This window comes from Plutella xylostella, chromosome 9, assembly GCF_932276165.1.
Source record: "Plutella xylostella chromosome 9, ilPluXylo3.1, whole genome shotgun sequence".
Classification (NCBI taxonomy): domain Eukaryota; kingdom Metazoa; phylum Arthropoda; class Insecta; order Lepidoptera; family Plutellidae; genus Plutella; species Plutella xylostella.
This window is the reverse complement of record NC_063989.1, coordinates 9451177-9473508: the sequence shown is the minus strand read 5'-3', so window position 1 is coordinate 9473508 and position 22332 is coordinate 9451177. Positions and strand designations below refer to the sequence as shown.

The 22332-nt window shown below is 35.4% G+C and overlaps 1 protein-coding gene across 1 annotated transcript in view; it reads left to right on the top strand.

Annotated features, from left to right (window-relative positions):
• The first annotated feature begins 8021 nt into the window (after positions 1-8021).
• The window catches only part of LOC105383814 (corticotropin-releasing factor-binding protein), a 54802-nt gene continuing 40491 nt past the window's right edge, over positions 8022-22332 (top strand). The window contains exons 1-2 of the mRNA XM_048622924.1: positions 8022-8493; positions 19464-19569. Coding sequence (XP_048478881.1) covers positions 8425-8493; positions 19464-19569 — 175 coding nt within the window. The 5' untranslated portion in view covers positions 8022-8424. The remainder of the gene's footprint in view (positions 8494-19463; positions 19570-22332) is intronic.

The window sequence follows — 22332 nt, the reverse complement described above, 5'->3', positions numbered from 1 at the left end:
AATATTTATATCCTCAATTAGGATGAATATTACATTCCATTAAATATCTTCATGACTTTTGTATCTCCTAAATAACAGTTTTATTTTACATAAAGATCCAAAAAATAGGCTCACCAAACAAAATAATATATATGAATGGAAATATTGTACCAAAATACAATAATTCGGGTCGGACATTCTAAAACAGCTTCCCAATTTGCACTCTTAAAAAAAACTAACTATCTGAGTCATTTCCTTACGGCTTACTTAGTATATACCCTTTTTTACATCCGTAAAATATGTAAAATATATTTTTTGAGCTATTTGAATGTGAGAAGACAAAGAAGATGGCGCTATTTCCTGCGAGTAACACGGAGGCGCGCCGCTTCCGTTCCAATTTCCGCATTTACACTAGAGCTTTTGAAAACGACGGGATGATTTATCTAATCTTGCAAATTTTGTTACTTTACAAATTGACTAACTGTTCTTCTTATGGATGCATAGATAGCTGTGACAAAAAATTGTTAAGAAGTATGTACAAAAGTAATAAAGAATGAAAGTAGTCCAGTGTAAAATTACATTCACGAGCAGTGAAAAAGTTCCTTTGGCATAATTATTATGAAACGGCAGCGACAGGTGGAACTTTTTCATTGCTCGTGAGAGTATTATAGATACTGTGCTCTACTTATAGTTACTAGATATGTCAACAAACCCGCATTCAAATCAGTCCATGGTTTACTGTTATCAATACGTAGGTACCTATGTGTTAGATTAATGTCCTATCTTAATTACCTATCAGTCGCGAAATAATTATCAGCTACAGGAAATAAGCGTGATAGGTAATTATCCTAAGGAGCAACTCACCAGGCGGGTAACTCTATACTTACTGACGGAAAACTAACGAAGGTGAGTTGTCGTACAATCAGCATAAAACATTAAATACAACGAGATAGTTAATACATAATGTCTGTAGGAATTAAGTATATTTTTCAATTTCAAAAGTAGAGTAAAAAATTATAGCAGAGAAAAAATACTTCATGAACTTCATCTTTTCAAAACTTTACCCTAGAATGATCACTCCATCACCCTCATCTAAAATGTAGATGCCACCAAATTGGGGTTTCGAGTTTCTCATTGCAGATTTGATACTTTGCAAGTGGCTTTTGGGGTCGGATTGTCTAGTATTCTGTTTCACTTAGCCTTCGGTATCAGGTCTTATGAAGTATAAGTATAATAATAAAAGTACCCTTTATGGAAGTTTTTTTTTTTATTTAACTCAGGGCCTGTTTCACAATGTCTGGATAGTGGCTAACTGTGGGATTAAAGACACGCTGTCATCATAGAACAACGAGGACTCGGGATTCAACTCAATGGCTATCACTATATAAAACATAGCTAATTACAGAGAATGACAGCATGTATTTTATCCCACAAATAGCCATTATCCAGACATTGTGAAACCGACCCTTAAAATCTGAAAGTAGAGTTGACTGTATAGGAAGAATATCTGACATTTGGTAGTCAATTTTCCTTTATTTTTCTTCTTTCCGTGCACCGCGTATTTCAGAGGCGGAGTTTTTTCGGTAGCTGACACTTTATTCAATTTGTGGCTCGAAGCTGGCCTAAATGTGTTTGGACACGGTTTCAGTAGAACCTCCAAAATATGGTTGACTTCTCACATTAGCTATGCTATTCTCTATTTTCAATATGAAGTGCGAGTTAGGAAATATGACCTTTAAAAGCCCCGTAGGACTGTAATAGCAGACATAATATTATATTATGCTATGCTATAATAATTAACGTGATTTATTAAAAGGTAAGTAAGGGAATCTCACATGATCACACACGGCCACTCGAACCGATTGATTCAAATACATAATACAGGATGTAACAAAAGTGGTATAGCAAGTGCCTCGGAGTGGGTCATACTGAAAAACTTTTTTCTGAATGACCCCATGAGTCACCAGCATTGAGCCAGAAATAGCTATATGTCGAGGAACCGAAAAGCGGTGGGATAAACGACTTCTCGAGTGGAGACCATGAACGAATAAGTATACGATGTAAGTACTCCTAAACCACCCATAGAACAGCACGCCTCAAGAAAATATTTTGAAACGAAATAGTTAATTAATGATGATGAATAAACGTTTAATGAATATTAATGGGGAATAATTAGTAGTGCTCATTCCCAACGTTTAAGCCCAATGGTTTGGATAATGCTCATTAGAATCGCTTATTCACCAGTGCCTGTTGTGTCTGATTCAAAATGAACTAAATATTCCCGTGAGCCAAACAAGAATGACCATTTTATTATGAAGTATAGGTACTGATATACTAAAAAGCATATAATATATCGGAATAACACCTATAGATTTTAATAAGTACATATAAATCAAAATTGGCAATTTATAATACTTAAGGATGATAAAAAAGTATTTTAGTACGAAAAATACAAATTTTACCTGCAAAACACAGTCAAAGTCAAAGGTGAAAAATAGGGGAGGTACCTACTCAGATATAATTAAGTAGTTTCTTACGATGGTTTCCTTTTAGCTCTTTATTATTAAGTAAAAGCAGCTATTCTTCACATTTATGAGTTAATTTCATTAATCTTCCTTAATACATTCAGGAGAGTAGAAAAGATAATTGCCTGAAAGATATTCTAAAGACCTTTCCTTAGCTTAATGGTCAAATTATGTTTTGTTGCGGTAAAAGATTATCAATATGGAATATGGGAAGTAAAAGATTTATTAAACATATAACGTTTATTTTGTGATACTTAGTAGGTACATTTTATTAATTATAAGTCGTACTTACATAAAATAAAATTTTATAGCTATTTAATTAAATACCTATCATCAAAATCATCATCGCCGTGGAGGGACACCCTGTATCTATAAGAATAGAAAATGTTTAGGTATAAACTACAAAAACTATTAAATCTGTAGGTGGAAAATCTATGTAGGTAAGTATGTAGTTACTTTTACCCCCTGGTATAATTAATAAATATAAAAAATATATATATTTATAAGATAATAATACCAAACGATTTTATTGTTATTACTTGTAAGGGCTTTTATAAATATGACTTCTGAGTGTTTAGTGTTATTGACACTTATACACAAGTGAAATTTTATTGGATTTTTACCTCCTCGTTACAGACGGGTCACTCTATACGACGAAAAACAAAGTTTCCGTGCGCTGCTGCGCGAGGCACGACTCTATTTCGTTGTATTAAATGTCCCGATTGCACGACAGCTCTCGTTCGTTAGTTTTTCGTCAGTATAGAGTAAATCTTCAGGAGTATCTACCTACGTAGCTCCTTGACTTTGACAAATATACAACGTAAGTACTATATTATATTTGTTATAATTATCAATATGTGAGGTTTTCATCCCACATATAACTTGTATTCCGACAGGGTCCATAAATTTCCTTATGTAATATACATAGGTGTAACATTAAAAGATGTAATAAATAATTGACGCTGAGTTGCACAAAGGAACTTTAAGCTTTAGGTATTCAATAAGCCGGTGTTGCAAAAAGGGTATACTAAGCCAAAACGTATATGTGCAGGATGTTATATCTAAGCCCAAAACTGAAATCAGAATTTGGAAATACGCGAAAAAAAAACCGTAGTAAAAAGTCACGTGATTAACAAAGTTTCTATGGAAACTGAATAATTTTTTTTCGCGAATTTTTAAATTCTGATTTCAGTTTCGGGCTTAGATATAACATGCTGCACATGTAGGTTTCGGCTTAGTATACCCTTTTTGCAACACCCTGTATATTATAATAATAAAATTATAAAAAAAAAAATCGAATTGATTGTTTCACGTCACGCTGAAACAATATTATGTACGTAAGCATTAAACACTATGATAGTGTTGGTTAAATATCTACATTCTACAGTGCACCCACGTAAAATGACACCTTGGCAATTATTCCGCTGACCTAGATAGTGCTATGCTTGGCTTAGATACATTCGTGCTCTTTATAATACGATCGCTGATTCTTCAACATTTACGTATTGTAGTCGTGGGTGGCGCTTCTCAGCCAAGTGGGTATATTTTTTCACACGTAGCAGATATAGGTATTTTTTTTTACTATGAGCACTTGGACCTTAATTAATATGCTTTCAATTGAAAATACTTTTTTTTTCATTTTGTACACCAATCAGTCTATCAATTAAAATTCATTAGGAATCAATTGAAAAACCAGCATAATTTTTACCTATTACTTACTTAACTATATTTAAAGTTATCCGCTATTTTAAATCAGTTTGATCGAGATTGGGCTTAAACTTAATACCATGGAAGCTGTATAAAGGGACCACGAAATTATATTGACTTAGGTTAGAGAGCTGCCGTCGTGTTTATCACTTGGTTTATTAGTTCGAAGTTGGGTTTATGCCGGCTACACACGTACCACAGTTTAAATGCACAAATACCTACTAGTAAATTCCATCTTCGAAGCGTCCGTAGTCGAGCGGGCCTCAGTGATCGTAACTGATCGCTGAGGTTAAGCAACAACTGACACGGTCAGCCATTGGATGGGTGACCAATTTCAAGTGGTGCTTTTCTGGACGCTTCCGTGCTTCGGACGGCACGTTAAGCCGTGGGTCCCGGTTGCTGCTTCGGCAGCAGTCGTTAAGCCTAGTCAGAGGCCTTCGGGCAGCTTGAAAACATCTGACAGTCGGGTTGCCAACTTACCCGACAACTCTCTCAGCACAAGCTTGCTTGACAACATTCTGGATGTTGTCAAACCGAACATACAGAAAGAATGGGATGAAATTCAGTGTAAGGCTCTCGTTGCTGATATTATGGCAAACTCCTCGGGGGCCCACCTTGCACGAATTAAGGCGGTTACGAGACCGGAAGCGGGAGCCTGGTTGCATGCACTGCTTCGCCCCAGCTTGGCACACATTTGGAAAATGACAGTTTACGCATTGCCGTAGCATTGCGACTTGGCTGCGACGTCTGTGTCCCACACAAGTGCATCTGCGGGGTGATGGTAGAGGCAGACGGCCACCACGCTCTCAGCTGCATGAGGTGTGCCGGGAGGTTGCCCCGTCATAGTGACCTCAACGATATAATACGCAGAGCTTTGGTGTCAGCTAATATCCCGTGCGTCCTTGAACCTCCTGGTTTGTTTCGGACCGACGGGAAGCGCCCTGATGGCCTCACACTAATTCCTTGGAAGAGGGGCCAATGTCTGGTTTGGGACGCTACATGTGTAAGTACCTATGCCGCCGCTCATCTCGGCAACACAATTCGTGCTGGAGGAGCTGCTGCCGAGACAGCTGCAGGGGCAAAGCATTTAAAGTATTCTAATTTGAAAGCCTCTTACAGCTTTCTGCCTTTTGCTGTCAAAGCAGCAGGTTCCTGGGAAACAGAGGCTTTATGCTTCATCAGAGAGCTTGGCAAGCGCCTGAAGGAAAAAGGTCATGATGCTCGCTCTGGGTGGTTCCTGGTTCAGCGCATTTCGTTGGCGATACAGCGCGGTAATGCGGCTGGCTTGTTGGGCACTTTGGAGCCAGGAACGATACGAGGCGGCATATTTGACTAGTTAGACTAAGCTCGAGGCGAATACTTTTAACTTGTAAAATTTTATCTTTTAGCTCAGTTTTCATAATTTTATTTACAATTAGGTTAGGCTTCATCAGTTAAATGTTAATTTATATTATAACCTTGAATAAATGATTCAATCAATGATTTTTTGAATCATTCGAATATATTCGAGAATCGATTAATTAATTGACAACTGTCATGTTTCACTATTAGTATAATTTATATTTTATAAAAAAGGTATTATTGTTATTACTAAGGTAATACATAATATTATATGTAGGTACTTAAAATAATACCTACACATAATCTCATTACATTGTATTTGCTTAATAATTTGTATAAAACCTTCTTAGAAGAGAAAGCCAGTATTCCCAATCGAATACCACTCATCCAATTATGAAAACTGTTTACACACCTTTTCTTTCAGGAATTGATACTATGTTTTTTACCTTGTATCAAATGAGGTCTATAGCTGATTTTTTGGTATATTGATAGTGATGGTATATGGTTATGCTAAATAATTTTTTCCAAGTAGAGATTTCTCTGGATCATTGTTAAATACATAATTCAAAAACAAAAAAAACACTTTTTGAAAATTTCGGCAGACAATGTTTTGTGGTATACTCGTACCACTAGACTTAATTCTCATTGAAATGAGTCTAATATTATCCCTGAATGTAGCACTTACCTATCTAATAGAACTACAATCGGGCGACTATGATATATCAGTGACGTCATCATGCCGTCATTCATTCATACTATGGAAGTACTTAAAATGGAAAGGTGTAAGTCATAAATAAACATGATTCATAGTTAAAAGGTTTTTCTTAGAACCTACGCGATAATTACGCACCCTTTCAGTGTATCCATTTCTTTCTCGGTAATGCGTAGGGTGTATCGGGAGTTTGTGGCAGTAATACAAATTTTAACCCTGTTAGCTGTGAGCCTTTTATTCATTGCCATAAATATTATTATAGCCGGTAGTGGTTGGATGAGGAAAGCCGAGGACTGAGTGTTGTGGTGCTCCTTGGGAGAGGTCTATGTCTAGCAGTGGATGATTATTGGCTGATGATGATGATGAAACATTATTGAGTAGCGGCGCCCAAATGGAAGACGCTCCTGTGTCCGAATGTGGCACCGAATCATTGAGAGCGAGCGAGGCAAAAAATACAGCTGAAGATAGGTGAAAGTTGTGGACGTTAGCGGAAACCATCTATTATTATTATTTTTTTGCACTTCCCTACTTTCTGCTCCTGAACCTCCTACTGGTAGAGAATGCTCTTAGCATTAAGTCCACCTACATCTACTTTTGTAAATGTAAAATAAAAAAATAAAATAAAATCTTTCTGCTCCTTTGGGTTGCCATAGGATTACAACGACATAATATTTTTAGTCCCGTACCTACGCCTAGGTATCTAGTCCGCGATCTTCTGTCCAAGGATTTTTTCTAATTTTATTATCACTGCATATTGATCGTGATTTCAAACCCGCCCTGCGTTACCAGATTATTTACAACCGCTACCAAGTGCACCGGTCCGAAAAAATATAGGTATATAGCAAACGAAATACATAATCTAGTTCTGTTAATATATAACGTTATTACATTTATTACGTCGTTGTATTTAAACGTCTAACGTCTGTTTTCTATAATATATAGTATTCCAAATACCTCCTAACATAATTAGAATCAAAGAAATAGTACGTACCTACTCTACAGGTTTAAAATTATAGAAGTTTTTAAGTTCATAAGTGACAGTACTGTGGGCGTACGTGCGAAGGTGTTACGAAACTTGATCAAGATCGAATTGAGAGCATCTACGGAAACAATGTAAGTATTTAAAACTCTTAGCAAACACACGATAACTTCATTACCCACTCTCCTTTTTGTTCTTCATGCTAACCGCACACGCACGGTTTTAACATAGGTTTCCGTTCACGGTAACGGATGGAATTTTATTTGTGTCAGCTGAATTTTGGTATGAACTTATAAAATAACTATGAAAGTTAACCGATTACTTAATTCAGACTAATGGGTCGTTGACCCTAGACTAGTAACCGACAGTGGGTGGGTAAAGCTAAGCGTCCATCTTTCGGCATCGAAAGCATTGCATTCAGTATTATTCAGTATTATTGAACAGAAATTCCATTTGGTCCGATACCGATAGGTGAAAGCTTACCTTAAGGCCGATGGCCGAGTATTATAGCCCACCTTTGAAGAGGCGTTATACAATATCAGCTGATAGTAAATATTTTTAGAACCAAGCTTGCAGCGAACATATAACCATGCCTATTATGATAGTGTATCGAAGAAACCTGGTGAGAAATCCCGAAGTGTGCGGCTGAACTTACACTATTACATACCTCAAGCAATTCTATATCAGTCGCACCTACTGTGACGTCTAGTTCAAAACATTTGCCCGGCAAATATTGAATCACAGATAAAAACTATACCCACTACTCGTGCGGCAAACACTCCTTATCATTTACTACCACAGTTCTCAAACGCTTGACTACGACACTACAGGCGTGCGCCGTTAAAATTGAACAAAAATGTTTAACCCTTACACTTGTACGTCTCCTCAATCGGGAGTTGTGTATTCTAAATAAACTTTTATCGCGCAAGCTGATACAGCCGAAGAGGATATAGTCACTATAAATAGAGTCATCAAATTCATCAGCGAAAGTTCTGTGGGGGTGTAAAGTATTCGAGATACTAGAGGGTGCGCAGAATCGCGAGCTTGCGGGCTTATAAGGCAGGGTCGGGAGACTTCCCATTCACTCTATTGGGGGCGAGTACCGAGCTAGCCCGTGAAAGGGGAGGCTGAAAGTTTCACAAATACGGAGTGTTGAGTGCAAGTGCTCAGTGAAAGACATTATGAAGTCGTTCGCCTGTTTGACGTTTGTGTTGCTCGCGTGTAATTGTATCAACGGCCTGTTTTTGCCGGTAAGTTTGGTTTGAATAGAATTTATAGTAAAGTTATTTTAGATTTTATGTTTAAAACTAAATAAAATAAGAGTATGTACAGGTTGTTGCAAAAAGAACTAGTAGTTACTAAGACGAAAGAGGACTCAGACAATCATTGTGATCAATTTCTATTTTATGAATATTCATAATGAAAGACACGTAACTTGACGTTAACAACAAAGTTTTGCAACAACCTGTATACTTGTAATAAATAAAGGCTATTATACAAAATGTAATGTAGATCTTTCTAATAATGCCAATAAAAAAAAAACATTTAAAAGCGTTAATATTTTAATCAAATTCTAAATTAATCGTATTTTAAAAATAGGGTAGTTATTGGTGTCGACATTTTGTAATTGGAATTTTTTTATTGCTCGTAAATTGCATAGGTATAATGAGAATTTTATACTCATCAGGCCCTGTAGCACGGGGCGCTGTTAAGACGTGACAAAAGTTCTCCATCGCGCTCGCTCTTGAGGCTGCGCGATGTGAGTGAGCGCAATGAAAAACTTTTGTCACGTTTTAAATGCGCCCCATGCTAGGCCTTCAGTGGCCACAGCATCTTAACAGATGATAGTTACAGCATATCCAGAGCAGAGGCACTAGGTGGAGGATGGCACACCACATCTCTTCCGGTGGCTGTGTATACAATCAATAAAAAATATTTATGTCATAAAAAAAACACGCACTCACGCCTTATACTAATGTACTCCCTTGGGGGGTAGGCAGAGGTGCATTGCTGCACCCACTTTTCGCCAGAGTGTTATGTCAGTGCCAATGTAATAGGGGGCGGGCCTATTGCCATTTTACGGGCACATCCAAGACCTGAGAACAAATATCTGTATTTAAACAAATATCTGCCCCAGCCGGGAATCGAACCCGGGACCATCGGCTCAGTAGTCAGGGTCACTAACCACTACGCCATTCGGCGTAGTAAATGGCACCCCCTTTTTTAATCGTTTTTTTTTAAATCAACTATTGAAAACAAATATAGGTACTATCAAACATTCATATAGATTTTCTTGCTCATAGAAATCAACATTCTATGACGACTAACGTTCGTTCGAAAGAAAAATACCTAATTATAACGCAAACTTCGCAAAATGTCGTCGAACAAAAGTTGTGAGCTTTCGGCTTACCGTTTCATTTTGGCAACACCCTGTATATTACCCATACCATAGTTTGTGAGTTTGACAAGGTACAAAAATTTACAGCTACTTATGCAGCTGACTGTACATATTATCTTAGCACTAACCACCATCCATCACTCACCTAATTAAATGGGAAGGCCGACACGACGGCAAAGTCACAGTAGTTCACCTGTTTAAAATGCCCATTCGTCACAATAGATCATTTTAATAATCAGACAGTAGATAATGGAAAGGCTTGAACACCGTAATTTTCAGAATAAACAAAAATAATAATTAAAAAAAATAGAAAACCGACTTCAAAAAACCACTAAAAAGAAAGAAATAATTTAAGGTTTAAAAAGAACAGTTCCTGCTTAGGTATATTTGTACTGTCACATAGAATTCGTGTAAACCTTAAATTATTTCTTTCTTTTTAGTGGTTTGTTGAAGTCAAAAAAAATGTAATTACATTTTATTGTTTTTAGTTAATTTGCAATTATTATTACATTTTATTGTTTTTAGTTTAATTGACAATCAAATGTAAGATGCAAATGATACCAATAAGCCCTACTCGTCAATACGAACCATTCAAGCCTAAACACGAGGTAGTTGCTATATACCGTCGAGGAGTTCCCTTAACTCCCTTCCGTTTCCATCATCAGATCAGCTCAAGGTCATCATCATATTTTTTTGCTATAAATATAGTTAGTTATTTACTTAGTATATTTATTTACGTTATAAATTTCATTAGAATCGGATAATAGATGCCGAAAATATAAATTCATACCCTGTTTTTATCCCTTTACCCACCCTTGGGGGTGAAATTAAATTCTGAAAAAAAATGGGACCACCCCTGAACTCAAACCAATACAACAACAAAAATAATTTTTTTTAATCGGTCCATAAATGGCGGAGTAATCGGTGAACATACATAAAAAAAAACATTCATACAGATGAATTGAGAACCTCCTCCTTTTTTCGAAGTCGGTTAAAAATGATGGTCTCTCCCCAAAACCTTCCTCTAACTTTTGAGTGTGAAAACGGAGTAAGTTGTTTATATTATGTAGGATGATCCCAATTTCCTGTAGGTAAACGCCCATTAATATAATCAAATTAACTGAAAAACTACGATGAATTTTCACTGTATCACATACTTAGGCCGCTTCAGCACCCACTACTAGAGTCGAGGCGGCGGCGGCGTGGAGGTGGCGTCACGGTGGCGTCGCATCGGTTTTAAATCGCAGGGAATCATGACTGTATCATTTACATCATCTGTATCATTTCATCGACCTGGGCTCGCACATATATAGTGAAAAATGGCAGGAATTTAATCCAAACAAAAAACATCAACATCTGGTGTCAGCCCCAGACTCCTCAGAGGAATAGCGGGATTGAAGAAGAAGAGTGAAACATCAAAAAAGTTTAAACTAAAGTACCTGTTTCGTTTTTGTTTTTATCGCTGTCGGTTCTGGTGCCTCAGTTTTAGCATAGTTTTATTTAGTCCTACTTCAAGACATTCCATGCTAAGCTCTTGTAGTATGTGGCAGTAAATATGACAGGCAGTACAGTCAGCATCATAAGTAGCTATACCTTTAAGTTTAACTCGTCAAATTTTATTCAAAGAAAGTGTATAGCTAATTATGGAGCTGACCTTACATGTAGGTAATAGATTTATATTATATTTAGGTACCTATTATTTACGTAATCATTTAAATAGCATTTTTTTCATACATGATGATCATATTTATTATATTGCTCTAGGAGGTCAAATAAAACATAACTGTCTATTATCATAGTATTTCGCGGCACGATTTTCCTATTTAAAACGATTTATAACTAAATTTAAATCAACTGAGGGGTTTGCTTTTCACAAAATGTAATCTTATCTGTGCAAAATGAATATTTATGACATCTTTAGTTAAAATTAACTGCTCAATTTCACAGCTTAATTTATTCAAAATTACAATTTACAGTTTGTTTGACTTGGGCCTTTTTATAATACACAAGCGGCCAATGAAAAAGTGCCACTTACAAAATGCCGACACCAAATAACTGGGGCAGTTAAGTTATTTAAAACATTTCATTAAAAATATATTATGTACTTAACAATTAGCCAACCGTTTTAGTTGGTAATATTCTGATCCACTGATATGGACTGATATGAATGGTCTTCAATATTGCAGACGGCGTAATTTTCCGTTCAGGAGAACCTAATTGCCACTGGAATGTTTTCATTGCTCGCGTGTGTTATTATATTTTTTCATGTATTTTATTTTTTAATAAACAATGCATGTATATTGTAGGGTCCTACAAGGTGCTAAAGTGATGCCCCCAAGACAAATCTACTGATCAATCAGAACAACTTTCCCAAATGAACATACCTGCATAAAATAGTACCTATAAACTTTTTTTCCATTCCACAAAATTATACAATACTTATAATAAATACGGTAGGTACGTTATATTTCGTATTATTCTGGTTTTTTTTACTTTTATTGGATTAACCATGTAATAATTAAAATTATTAATACCGATATCATGATAAAATTATTATTAAATTATTTATGGCACAAAGTAAATTGGTACAAAGGCGAATTAATGCTAGTAGCATTCTTTACCATCTACATCCTACATCTATATTTTAGGTGAATGAAGTCTTTTTATGCTGCATTTCTTGTTGCTGCATGTATTATCTACCCTTGTCATTGTATTTTCTATTGTCAGTGCACAATACTATTCTATTCTATTCTCTGTGGTGGTGTAAGTGCCTGCACCTGGCTCTCTCGAGTGGAACCTTTATGCATATCCCCAAGGTCTAAACTGCCTTCCTAAGCTTGGACCATTTCCCACCACGCTGGTCGACTGAGGGTTGGTTTGTTCACATACATAGATGTGCTAAAACTAGATATGCAGGTTTCCTCACGATGTTTTCCTTCACCGTAAGAGCGATGGTATACATTGTACTTAAGTTAAAATAACTTATTGATACATGTCAGTGCCGGGATTTTAACCCTTTCTCTGGCGTGAGAAGCGGGCGCTTACCCGACTGAGCTACCACCGCTCCTAATACTCCTAATGTACACACGAAAATAAAATTTTCATAACACTTAGCTGTTAAAAAAGCATTTGCTGACCATACAAAATTAAAATTTATGTTAAACATCATCATCTTTGGCAGTAGCAGCCTAGGTAAGGACTCTCCCAAAGCATGCAACTGGATGCGATCTATAGCTTTCCTTATAGAATTTATGTTAATATGAATTATAAAACATACACTCCTAATTGGAATTAAAACGAAATGATAAAACGTCCATCTCGATTCCATTGCGTCATCAACACTGAGGCTGACACTGATTGTTAAATTAAACGAAATGAGAGTTTTAAGCCTGATTAAGTCGAGAAAATAACGAGGCATCATTCGGTTTGCCTTTTCAATGTTGTTAGGCATTGTTGAGCATTATACTGAGTGTAGAGATATTATAAAGAGCAAATAATGTCATAAGTACTTAGGTATGTGTGTTTGTAACAAATACCTACAAGAAATCTATAAGTAAGTACATATGTTTTATGCCACCATTACAATGCTACATTATCCATGAGTACTTTTAATCTTTTTAGTACTTTTTATTATTCCGATTTCATGTTAGTTTATAAAGTCACGAGCAATGAAAAAGTCCCAGTGACATATGGAACGCCAATGTCAGGTTGAACTTTTTTATTGCTGGTGAGTGTACATTGTATTTTTATAAAATTTTTTTTTTTCTTAATCTAACTTAAGATGCTGGCTAACTCTGTTTAAAAACCTAGACTCATCGATGGATGTCAAAATATGTCTTTTTCGTACACTTTGGTATAGATTTCAGCACCCAGCCATCGACATATTTTAAATAACGTTGCACTTCGGAATACTATTTAAAATCATTAATTATGAACACTCATGGGGGTTGAAAATTGATGACGAAAGTATCAATTTATCAATAAATAATGAGAGAAATATGATATCCAATTATATCTGATGTGACGCATTTTGACGAGGTACCTATATAAATGTTGGCATTTTGTGGGCAAGTGTTTTTTTATACTGAGCAATAATTATTTATAAAAAATCATGATCAACATCTAAATATGCGTCAAAGACAGCGGAATCAACGTTATTTTATTTCTTCTGGCTTTAAAGACGTTGATAAATGCATAAAAATCCAAGTTTAAAAGTTTTGCACCCTTCAAAGAGGTCCGGATATTACCTCCCCACTTCAATAAGATTCGACAGCCGATAACCTTTTTGGAATACTCTAGACGATTTTTTTTATGGAGTCAACAAATCTATCGTGATCAAGATACAGCACGTCCATAATATCTTTTTACATTCACTGTACAGTGAATCAGCTTTTCCGTGGAAAAAAAACTGAATTTAAAATATTTTCTACAGTAGGTTCCTATCCTACTCAAAAACTGTGGATATTATCTTTATTTTTTTTATTTAAACAAAAAATAATGGAATAAACGGAACGCGTAAAATTGGTGAACTTGAATACACATAATATCAGTATTTCTAAATAAGTAACACAATATTAGCTTCTATCAGAGTTCACGAAAAGAGCTTACCTGAGTGTTTGTACCAAATACGTCCGCTGCACACTTGGTAGCCAATTAAAACTATTCTGTCTGTCTCAGTGCCAATTTCTCCATAGTCGGTTAGAGCATAACCAGGTATTAGTTTGACACATACATATTTCAAGAATTGTATTGTATATAGAGATGTTGTTGTTGCTGTCCTATGGTACCCCGGTGGTACAGAGGGCCTATACAAGCGTGCGCCACGCCGTTCTGTCCTCAGCAACCGCTCTGGCTTCCGTCCAGCTCAGGCCTTGCCCTCGCAGCTCGCCGTGTGTGCACGGGGCGACCGGGTCTGCGGTGGCCGCCAGGCGGTTTCCATTCGAAGGCAATGCTCGCTTTGCTCTAGGCTCTTTTTCTGATTGTGTGGCCAATCCATCTCCATTTTTGCAATGCGATTTCTGGTTCGATGGAGGTCGATATAGAGATGACGTATAATTAATGAACCAATCCTTGGTCGGTTACATAAACGACTATGGGAAAATTGGCACTAATCCTCTCACCTCATTGACAAACCCTAGTTAAGTAATTGTATTAACATTTGTCACTGATATACGCTAAGAAGAAGATGATCGTTTCTCTTGAAAATAATTACATTATAAAGATCTGTAGTCTCTTTATGGTCAAAAGATTTGTCATAGTGTCTTTCTTTGCAAGTCGCATACTTGTTAAGGTAGTTATGCTATTGCCTACGGCTACTGGCTACCTTGTGAGAGACGTTTGTTTCCACGAAGCCTTGCACTGAATCCGTTTATGAAGTTGAAGGTCTTACTTGGCCCAACTCCAAGTCAGGATTTTAAATTTTTCGTAAAAGTTTTGCTTTTGATATAACACACTAATGTCAGTTAGATACCTATTAACAGAAATCTAAATATTACGATTAGTTACTTATTTTTTCCACATTATATAAATATATACCTAGGTACTACGTACAGACCCATAAATAAATCCTTCATTGTTATTGAATTTATTGCAGCCACGGTACGTTAATAATGACATTCTCTAAAAAACCTTTTAGCTTTCACTCGTAGCTACCCGTCTACTTACGCTTTCTTTGAGCAGATATTATATTCGCCCGAAGTGTTGAGTACTTTTGATAAAACCTATCAAATCGAAACAAATTGAAGTTATGCCTTGGAAAATATTTATGAAATATGTTTTGTGGGAGCGAATAGTTAGCCAATGATCGGGAAAATTTGCCCCCAAATGGCGTGAAAGAAGAAGCTGACTTTTCGTACAAAAGTATCATGGGTCAATGAGTAACAGTTGTGTACTGTTTAATATTCGAGGATGTTATTATTGCGATTCTTCAGATATTTCTGTCTAATAAAATAAGCAAAAAATCAAACTACTATACCTGCATAATAATAATTAAAATATTTTTTCTCTTTTTTCAAAACCTTTTCATGCGTAGGAAGTTGCTGATACTTTAATAACTAGTTTAAAACTTCTCATAGAGTCAATCCGTTCTAACATGTCCACTTTTCGAATTAGGTACATAGTACTGTTGAAAATATCCCTTCTAGGGAACAACTTTAGTTACTGAACAAAGGATTATGGCAATTATGAACATGAAACCGTATAGAGTAAGTATTTCAGTCATCAGTTTTACACAATAGGTCCTGAAGTTTCAGCTAAGTTACTTAGATGTATAATAAATGTGACCGCGTGCTTTAGGAATACTATATAAAATAATATTGATCAAAGCTTCTTCTAATTAATATTGTGAGTGAATAAATGCTGAAATTTTATCAGTGAAATCTTCGAAGGCAGCCCATTTTTATCAAATGTTACTCGGGATCTTGTGTCACGTACGTTGACCTTATTCAGGAAGTTAACTTATAAACTTTCACCCTGTATTAACAACATCATAATTATTTGAGGCAAATGAAAAGGTACGGGTTTTTTTACAAAACGTATGACTAAGTTTATTCAAAACGTATATTAGGTAGTTGGTGTAAAATGTTGAGAAATTACTATTGCAATTACATTTAGTACTAAGCAATTTGTAGATAATCTAAGCATCAATCTGGATTAATTTCCGCTTATCCTTTGAGGTAGCAACAAACTTTGAAGAAGGCTGTGTACCTTTCCTAAGAACCTCGAAATGTTCACGAATACAAAATTCAGGTTCACATAATCCTGAATATAGTTGAGTCAACCTGCGGACGCCTAAAGCTCTTTGAATTAAGCTCCCAGATTCATGTATGAGTTACTCATTTTACACCTGAAATATTTCATATTATTCAGAAGACTATGTTTAATTATTCTAACATAAATAAGAAATCGTGGATAAGAAACAACCGACAATCCTTAATAACAATGTTATGTGTTTACTGTTGGGCAATGGTACCTATAATTTTCTTTTTAACCGGCTTAAAAAATGAGGAGGTTCTATTGTATGAAAACTGCATTTGCATTAGAGCTGGCAGTGCTGGACTTAAAATAATATGGTCGACATTTTCTCTTACCGTATCAATTTAACTTTACAATGGCGATGATGTAGAAGTGTTCGCAGATGTTATTCTATTTTTTACTTATATTTTTTATCGTTAAAGTTCTTGTATTTTTTTTGTTCTGAGATGGATTTTGAGAATGAGGATGACGTTCTTGAACGTCTCTCATGCTTGCATGAGAGCAGTAGGTAAGTATTTAGTGACATAGGTATTTCATGATATCTCATTCTAAAACATACATCCAAGTTCAACTGTCCATATTTTTGGAAAAAATTTGCTCTACTAGTTTTGAAAATTGTGAAAAAAATAATAACAATACAATTTTGTAATTATAGTAAAAAGTGAGCAACAAAGTATCCAATCCACAGAGAACTAGGAACAATTAGGTAATCGTAAATCAAGAATCAAGGACTTGTAAAGGCATGTGTTTATCTGTATACATACACGTATACATGCTATGGCTATTAAGTATCAATAATTATGCTAAATATTACACCACAAGTAATACGAAATCACTCATAGTAATAACATTACATATAGTATGTGTACTCATATCAAAGGGTACAACTTCTTTGAACAAGGCTGAACTAGTGCAAGCCTTGTAACTAAGTTTGGCGTAGCCTCTATTGCTGCTTGGACTCAGTCAGTTACTCAGTCGCTATTGGAAGTTAATCTACGATATATACCATAAATAGCGCAGTTAATTGTTTAGAATAAGTTACAGTAAGATGTTTGTTAGGTACCGACATGTTTTTTTGTAATAAATGTAAACGAAATAATGTTTCTTATACAAGTAATACTAATAAATAGTTGGCTATTTTAAAATTATAAAGAAAATAGAGAGAGGCCAGTTTTGGAAACAATTTATATCAAGTAGGTATGTCCAAAGTATAAATAATTTTTAACTAAGGGCTGATTTTTCAATGGCCATATAAACGTTATCTGAGGAATAGGAATAATTTTGATGCTGTCTCATCTGAATGTTTTTATTAGACAGTGACAGCTACAATTTTATTCCTCAGATAGCATTTATCTGACTATTGAAAAATCACCCCTAAGCTTTCAACAACCGATGGTTGTCGATGCTTTGACAAGAAACCATATTCTTGTTAGAGCCTCTTCATTTCATTTCATTTCTCCGTTGCCAAAGTTTGACGAATTTAATGCAAACTTGACAAAATGGCCGATTCTGGAGACTCGCCATTAAATTTTAGAAAGAAAGAAAGAAAGAAAGAAAAACTTTATTTGGCTTAGACAGCAATATTAATTTACAAATGCAAAGAAATATAAATATAGGTAATTAATCTAATCAATCTAAATATATATAATCAAGCTAAATAATATTTTTAGGATGTAACAGGTTAGTAATATAATAATACTTAAAATTACAGATTTAATCCTAAAATCTGCTTCCCCTCCCCTTATGCGTCAACATATTTGTATGGAGACAGAAGCAGTGGGAAGTATGATTTATCACATAAATCCGCCGTCATTATGGGGGGATGTGGCGGAGTAAGTGATTTTTTACGAGAACGTAAAAAATATTTAATTACGTACTCACCGCCGTACATAATATCTAAGGGTGGAGTTTTATCAGTGAGCTTGCCTGAAGCAGATCAACTTACTAGAGATTATTACTAAGTAACTTTCAGTTAGGGAGGGTTCCATATTTTGGCTCAGTAGGAAATATGTAGTAGGAATTGACCTTTAGTGTAACTACAAGTGTAGTGCGTTGCCCACGTAAGCAGTTTAGTTTAACTGGTACGCTGAAGAAAATCCTCTCTAAACTGAAAATTACAGTTAACTTGAATTAAGTGAAAAGATCCTCATTTGTCCAATTTGTAGGTACCATACTCAAATTATTTTTATGATTCCACCCGTGCAAAACGTTTTTATTTGAAAAAGTATCCCTACTTATACTAATCCTAAACGGTATTTTTCAGGCTACGTTTTATTTTTTATGAGCTACAGCCATTACACATATTTGGCCATATTGATACTGTAATTAGATTCATGGTCACCGATAAAATGGTTCCCGATCGAATGCCTACGCACATGTCACGCATAAATCCTTCTGAATGGCAAAATACGGGGCTCTGTCCATACTTATCTAGGTATCTACTATAAAGGTATGTAAATTTGTTTAAACACAGATATTTGTTCTCGGGTCTTGGATGTGCCCGTAAAATGCCAATTTGCCCGCCCCCTATTACATTGGGACTAACATAACACTGGAGAAAAGTGGGTGCAGCAATGCACCTCTGCCTACCCCGCAAGGGAGTTCATTAGGACAAGGTGTGAATTTTTTTATTTTATTTATTTATAAAATGGTTTGGTCTGAATAATTGACAAAGAATTAACGCAGCCTAAATTTCTGTATGTATCATCCTGAAACTTACAGGGATTGTTCTTGTATGACGTAGGCAACCACTAAGAAACAATTTTAAATGTAAACTGTTTGGTAACAATCACATAGGCTTTATCACAGTAGAGATGGGGAAAAATACCCATTCATTTTCAGTAGTTTGTACTTTTCTTTTACTGTTAAAAATAATGAAGCCGCATTTGTGACATTTTTCTAAATTGTTTAATTTTACAATTACCTATACTATTGTAGTGAATCTTCTTTTTTCCTCGTCTCTATTTCCCATCCAACCTCAGTTCCCCTTAACCTTCTCACAATATCAAATAACCTGTACACGTCACGTCACTAGACTCACTAGTTCATAAGGCCTCTAATTGCTTGCAGGAAATGGAGCCGGGCCGAGGTAGGGCGGTCACCCGAGCCCTGTCCCGGTTCACGCGCGCGCGCCGCCTGTCGCAGCCCGCGCACCGCATCATCGACCCTACTGAAGGTACTGCTTTGTGATTAGCGTTGTAGGTAAACGACTGCGGTTTGATAGATGAGGAGGAGATAGGATAGATTGTGGCGCTTCTTGATTGAGGCCTATGTCGTTGTAGAGCTGTGAGCAACAGAGCTTGCACCACAGCTACAGTATTGACTATTGTGCGAATTAATGTAAGCATAAAGTGATAATTTGAAGAAATACTTTTATTACAAATATATAATTAAAAAGAACAGAGATATTAATACAATTTTAGTTGTTTTAATGGAAAATGTGTCCTCCGTTGGCTTTTAGAACTTTTTTAACACGTTTTGGCATAGAACCGACAAGTTTTTTTACAGTTTTCTAATATTTCCTGGCTTTGAAACCACGTATGGATTACAGCCTCAATATTTATTTATTTTACGAGGTCTAGCTTTCACGATAGCCCACAGATTTTCAAATTTTATTAAGAGCCGGCGAGTTCCCTGGCCTTTTAGGCATGATGTCGCAGCCAACTCACCGCATCATCGACCCTACTGAAGGTACTGCTTTGTGATTAGCGTTGTAGGTAAACGACTGCGGTTTGATAGATGAGGAGGAAGGATACATTGTGGTGCTTCTTGATTTAGGCTTGATGTAGGTAGAGAGCCGTGAGCAACGGATAAGGCTTATACCACATCTACATCTATTAAAGCTTGCACCACAGCTACATCTATAAGCCTATTATTTTTAAAATGTTCTTCCGTCTGAAGGTTTTCTGGTAGAGATTGCTATAAGCAATAAGGCTGCCTTTTATTTTTAAGTTCTTATTTTGGTGCAAATAATGAGTGTAGGTAGGTAATTGTTATTGTAAATACCGTGTACAAGTCGAAGGATTTCATGAAAATCGGATTCGTTCTTCAGTTTTCGTTTGTTATAGCTGTCGGGGTTGAAAACCCTTTAGTTACCTTTAGTTAGATAATTATTAAAGTAGTGCTAATGCCAAAGGTTATCTAGGTGTTTGTATTTACATACAAAGTTAAAAACATAAGAGAAATATTGTAGGATCTGTATAAAACACAAACGAATATAAATGAACTAGAACACGGTTATTTATGTTGATCCGAGCTCGATAAAGAAATATACGATGTAACCGAAGTAGAAGATCAATTTTCATTTAGTCGTGTGTAGTACAATTACTGGGTGCGGTCCATACTCGTATCGACATGGTTAATATCATCTTCGCTGATTAAATATACTGTTTGCAATACTATATATACTATAACATAAAACTTATTGTGGAATGTTTATTTTTGGTTTACTTACATACCTACATTTGTTTTATATTATAGTGAAAAGGCGGCTACAGTAAATAGGTACTACTGCAACATCTTAGATTATATTTTGAAAAAAAAAACACCCTTTCTTATTCACTGAATGGCATTTTTCTGTACATAAGTATTGACCAAACACATAATCATGCATAGATGCAACGTATAAATACCTATATAATTAAGATCTTTTTGACAATACGCTAACCAGATAAATACAATACCACAAGGTTAACCTAATACACATTTATTTTATTCAATTCACGTAATGTCCCAATAAATAAATAAATATTTAGAGCATTGATTTATTTATTATTTATTTATATATGATTCGCCAACAAAGATTACATTAAATTCATGCTTAATAAAAATACAGTAGTTAAATGATAAATGCATCTTCAATAACAGGCGAATACAGCATTATTACAGCATGCATTATAAGTAATAATAAAATTAGATTTTTAAAGTTAAAGCCTTAATAATTTACATTTAAATTATAAAAAAGTACAAATCAAATATAAATTAAGTATAAATTAGAGCCTTAATAATTTACATTTAAATTATAAAAAAGTATAATTGCATTGAAACACTATTAAAATAACATAAATTGGCAATAAATAATTTGAATTTACATTGAAATTGATAGATTGATTAAAAATAATTAATTGATAAAATAAAATAAATATTTGAACATTTAAAATAATATGTAGAAAAGCGCGGGAAACGTCGAATTGAGCGGGTGTCTTTTTTTCTAACAATTTTTGTAAACTAATTATAAACAGGATCAGGCTTGTTTTAACTTGTAAATATCGTTACATTTGTGTGTATATACTTTAATTTGTAAATATATATAGTTTGCTGTCACATAGGTAAGTAAAAAAGTTATTTATAGTTTGACCCGTTATGGAGCCCCCTGACCCGGGGGGCACGGCCTCTCCAGAGGTCGGGCAATACGTAACTATAGACAGCAGTATGGATACTGATGCCTCAGTATCCTCTATCAAAACCAGTAGGAAAAGAATTAGGCCATCTCGCATGTGCAAACATTGCAATAAAAAAAGGAGAAAACATGGAAAGATTAACAAGGAACATGATTGTGCCTGCTCTCAAGCAGATGCAATTGTGGAACCCTCAACTCAATCTGCACCACAAACTGTCCCTACACCACCACAGCAAACTGATACTTCAAAAACACCCTACACCTACAACCCAGTTGGAAGGTCCACTTATAATAAAACAGATGCTGCACCTTTTATTGTGCATATTCAGAAAATCACAGAATCTGATTCATCCAATTCGATACTACACCCCGTGTCATTTGGACGCGTGTTAAAGCAAAATAACGTTAAAAATATAATAAATGGAAGTCTTAAGAAAATTGGCCGGAACAAAGTTTCAGTGAGTTTTTCTGAATTTGAAGACGCAAATTTATTTATGGAGAACTCGGCTTTAAAAGAAAAATATAAAGTTTTTATCCCCA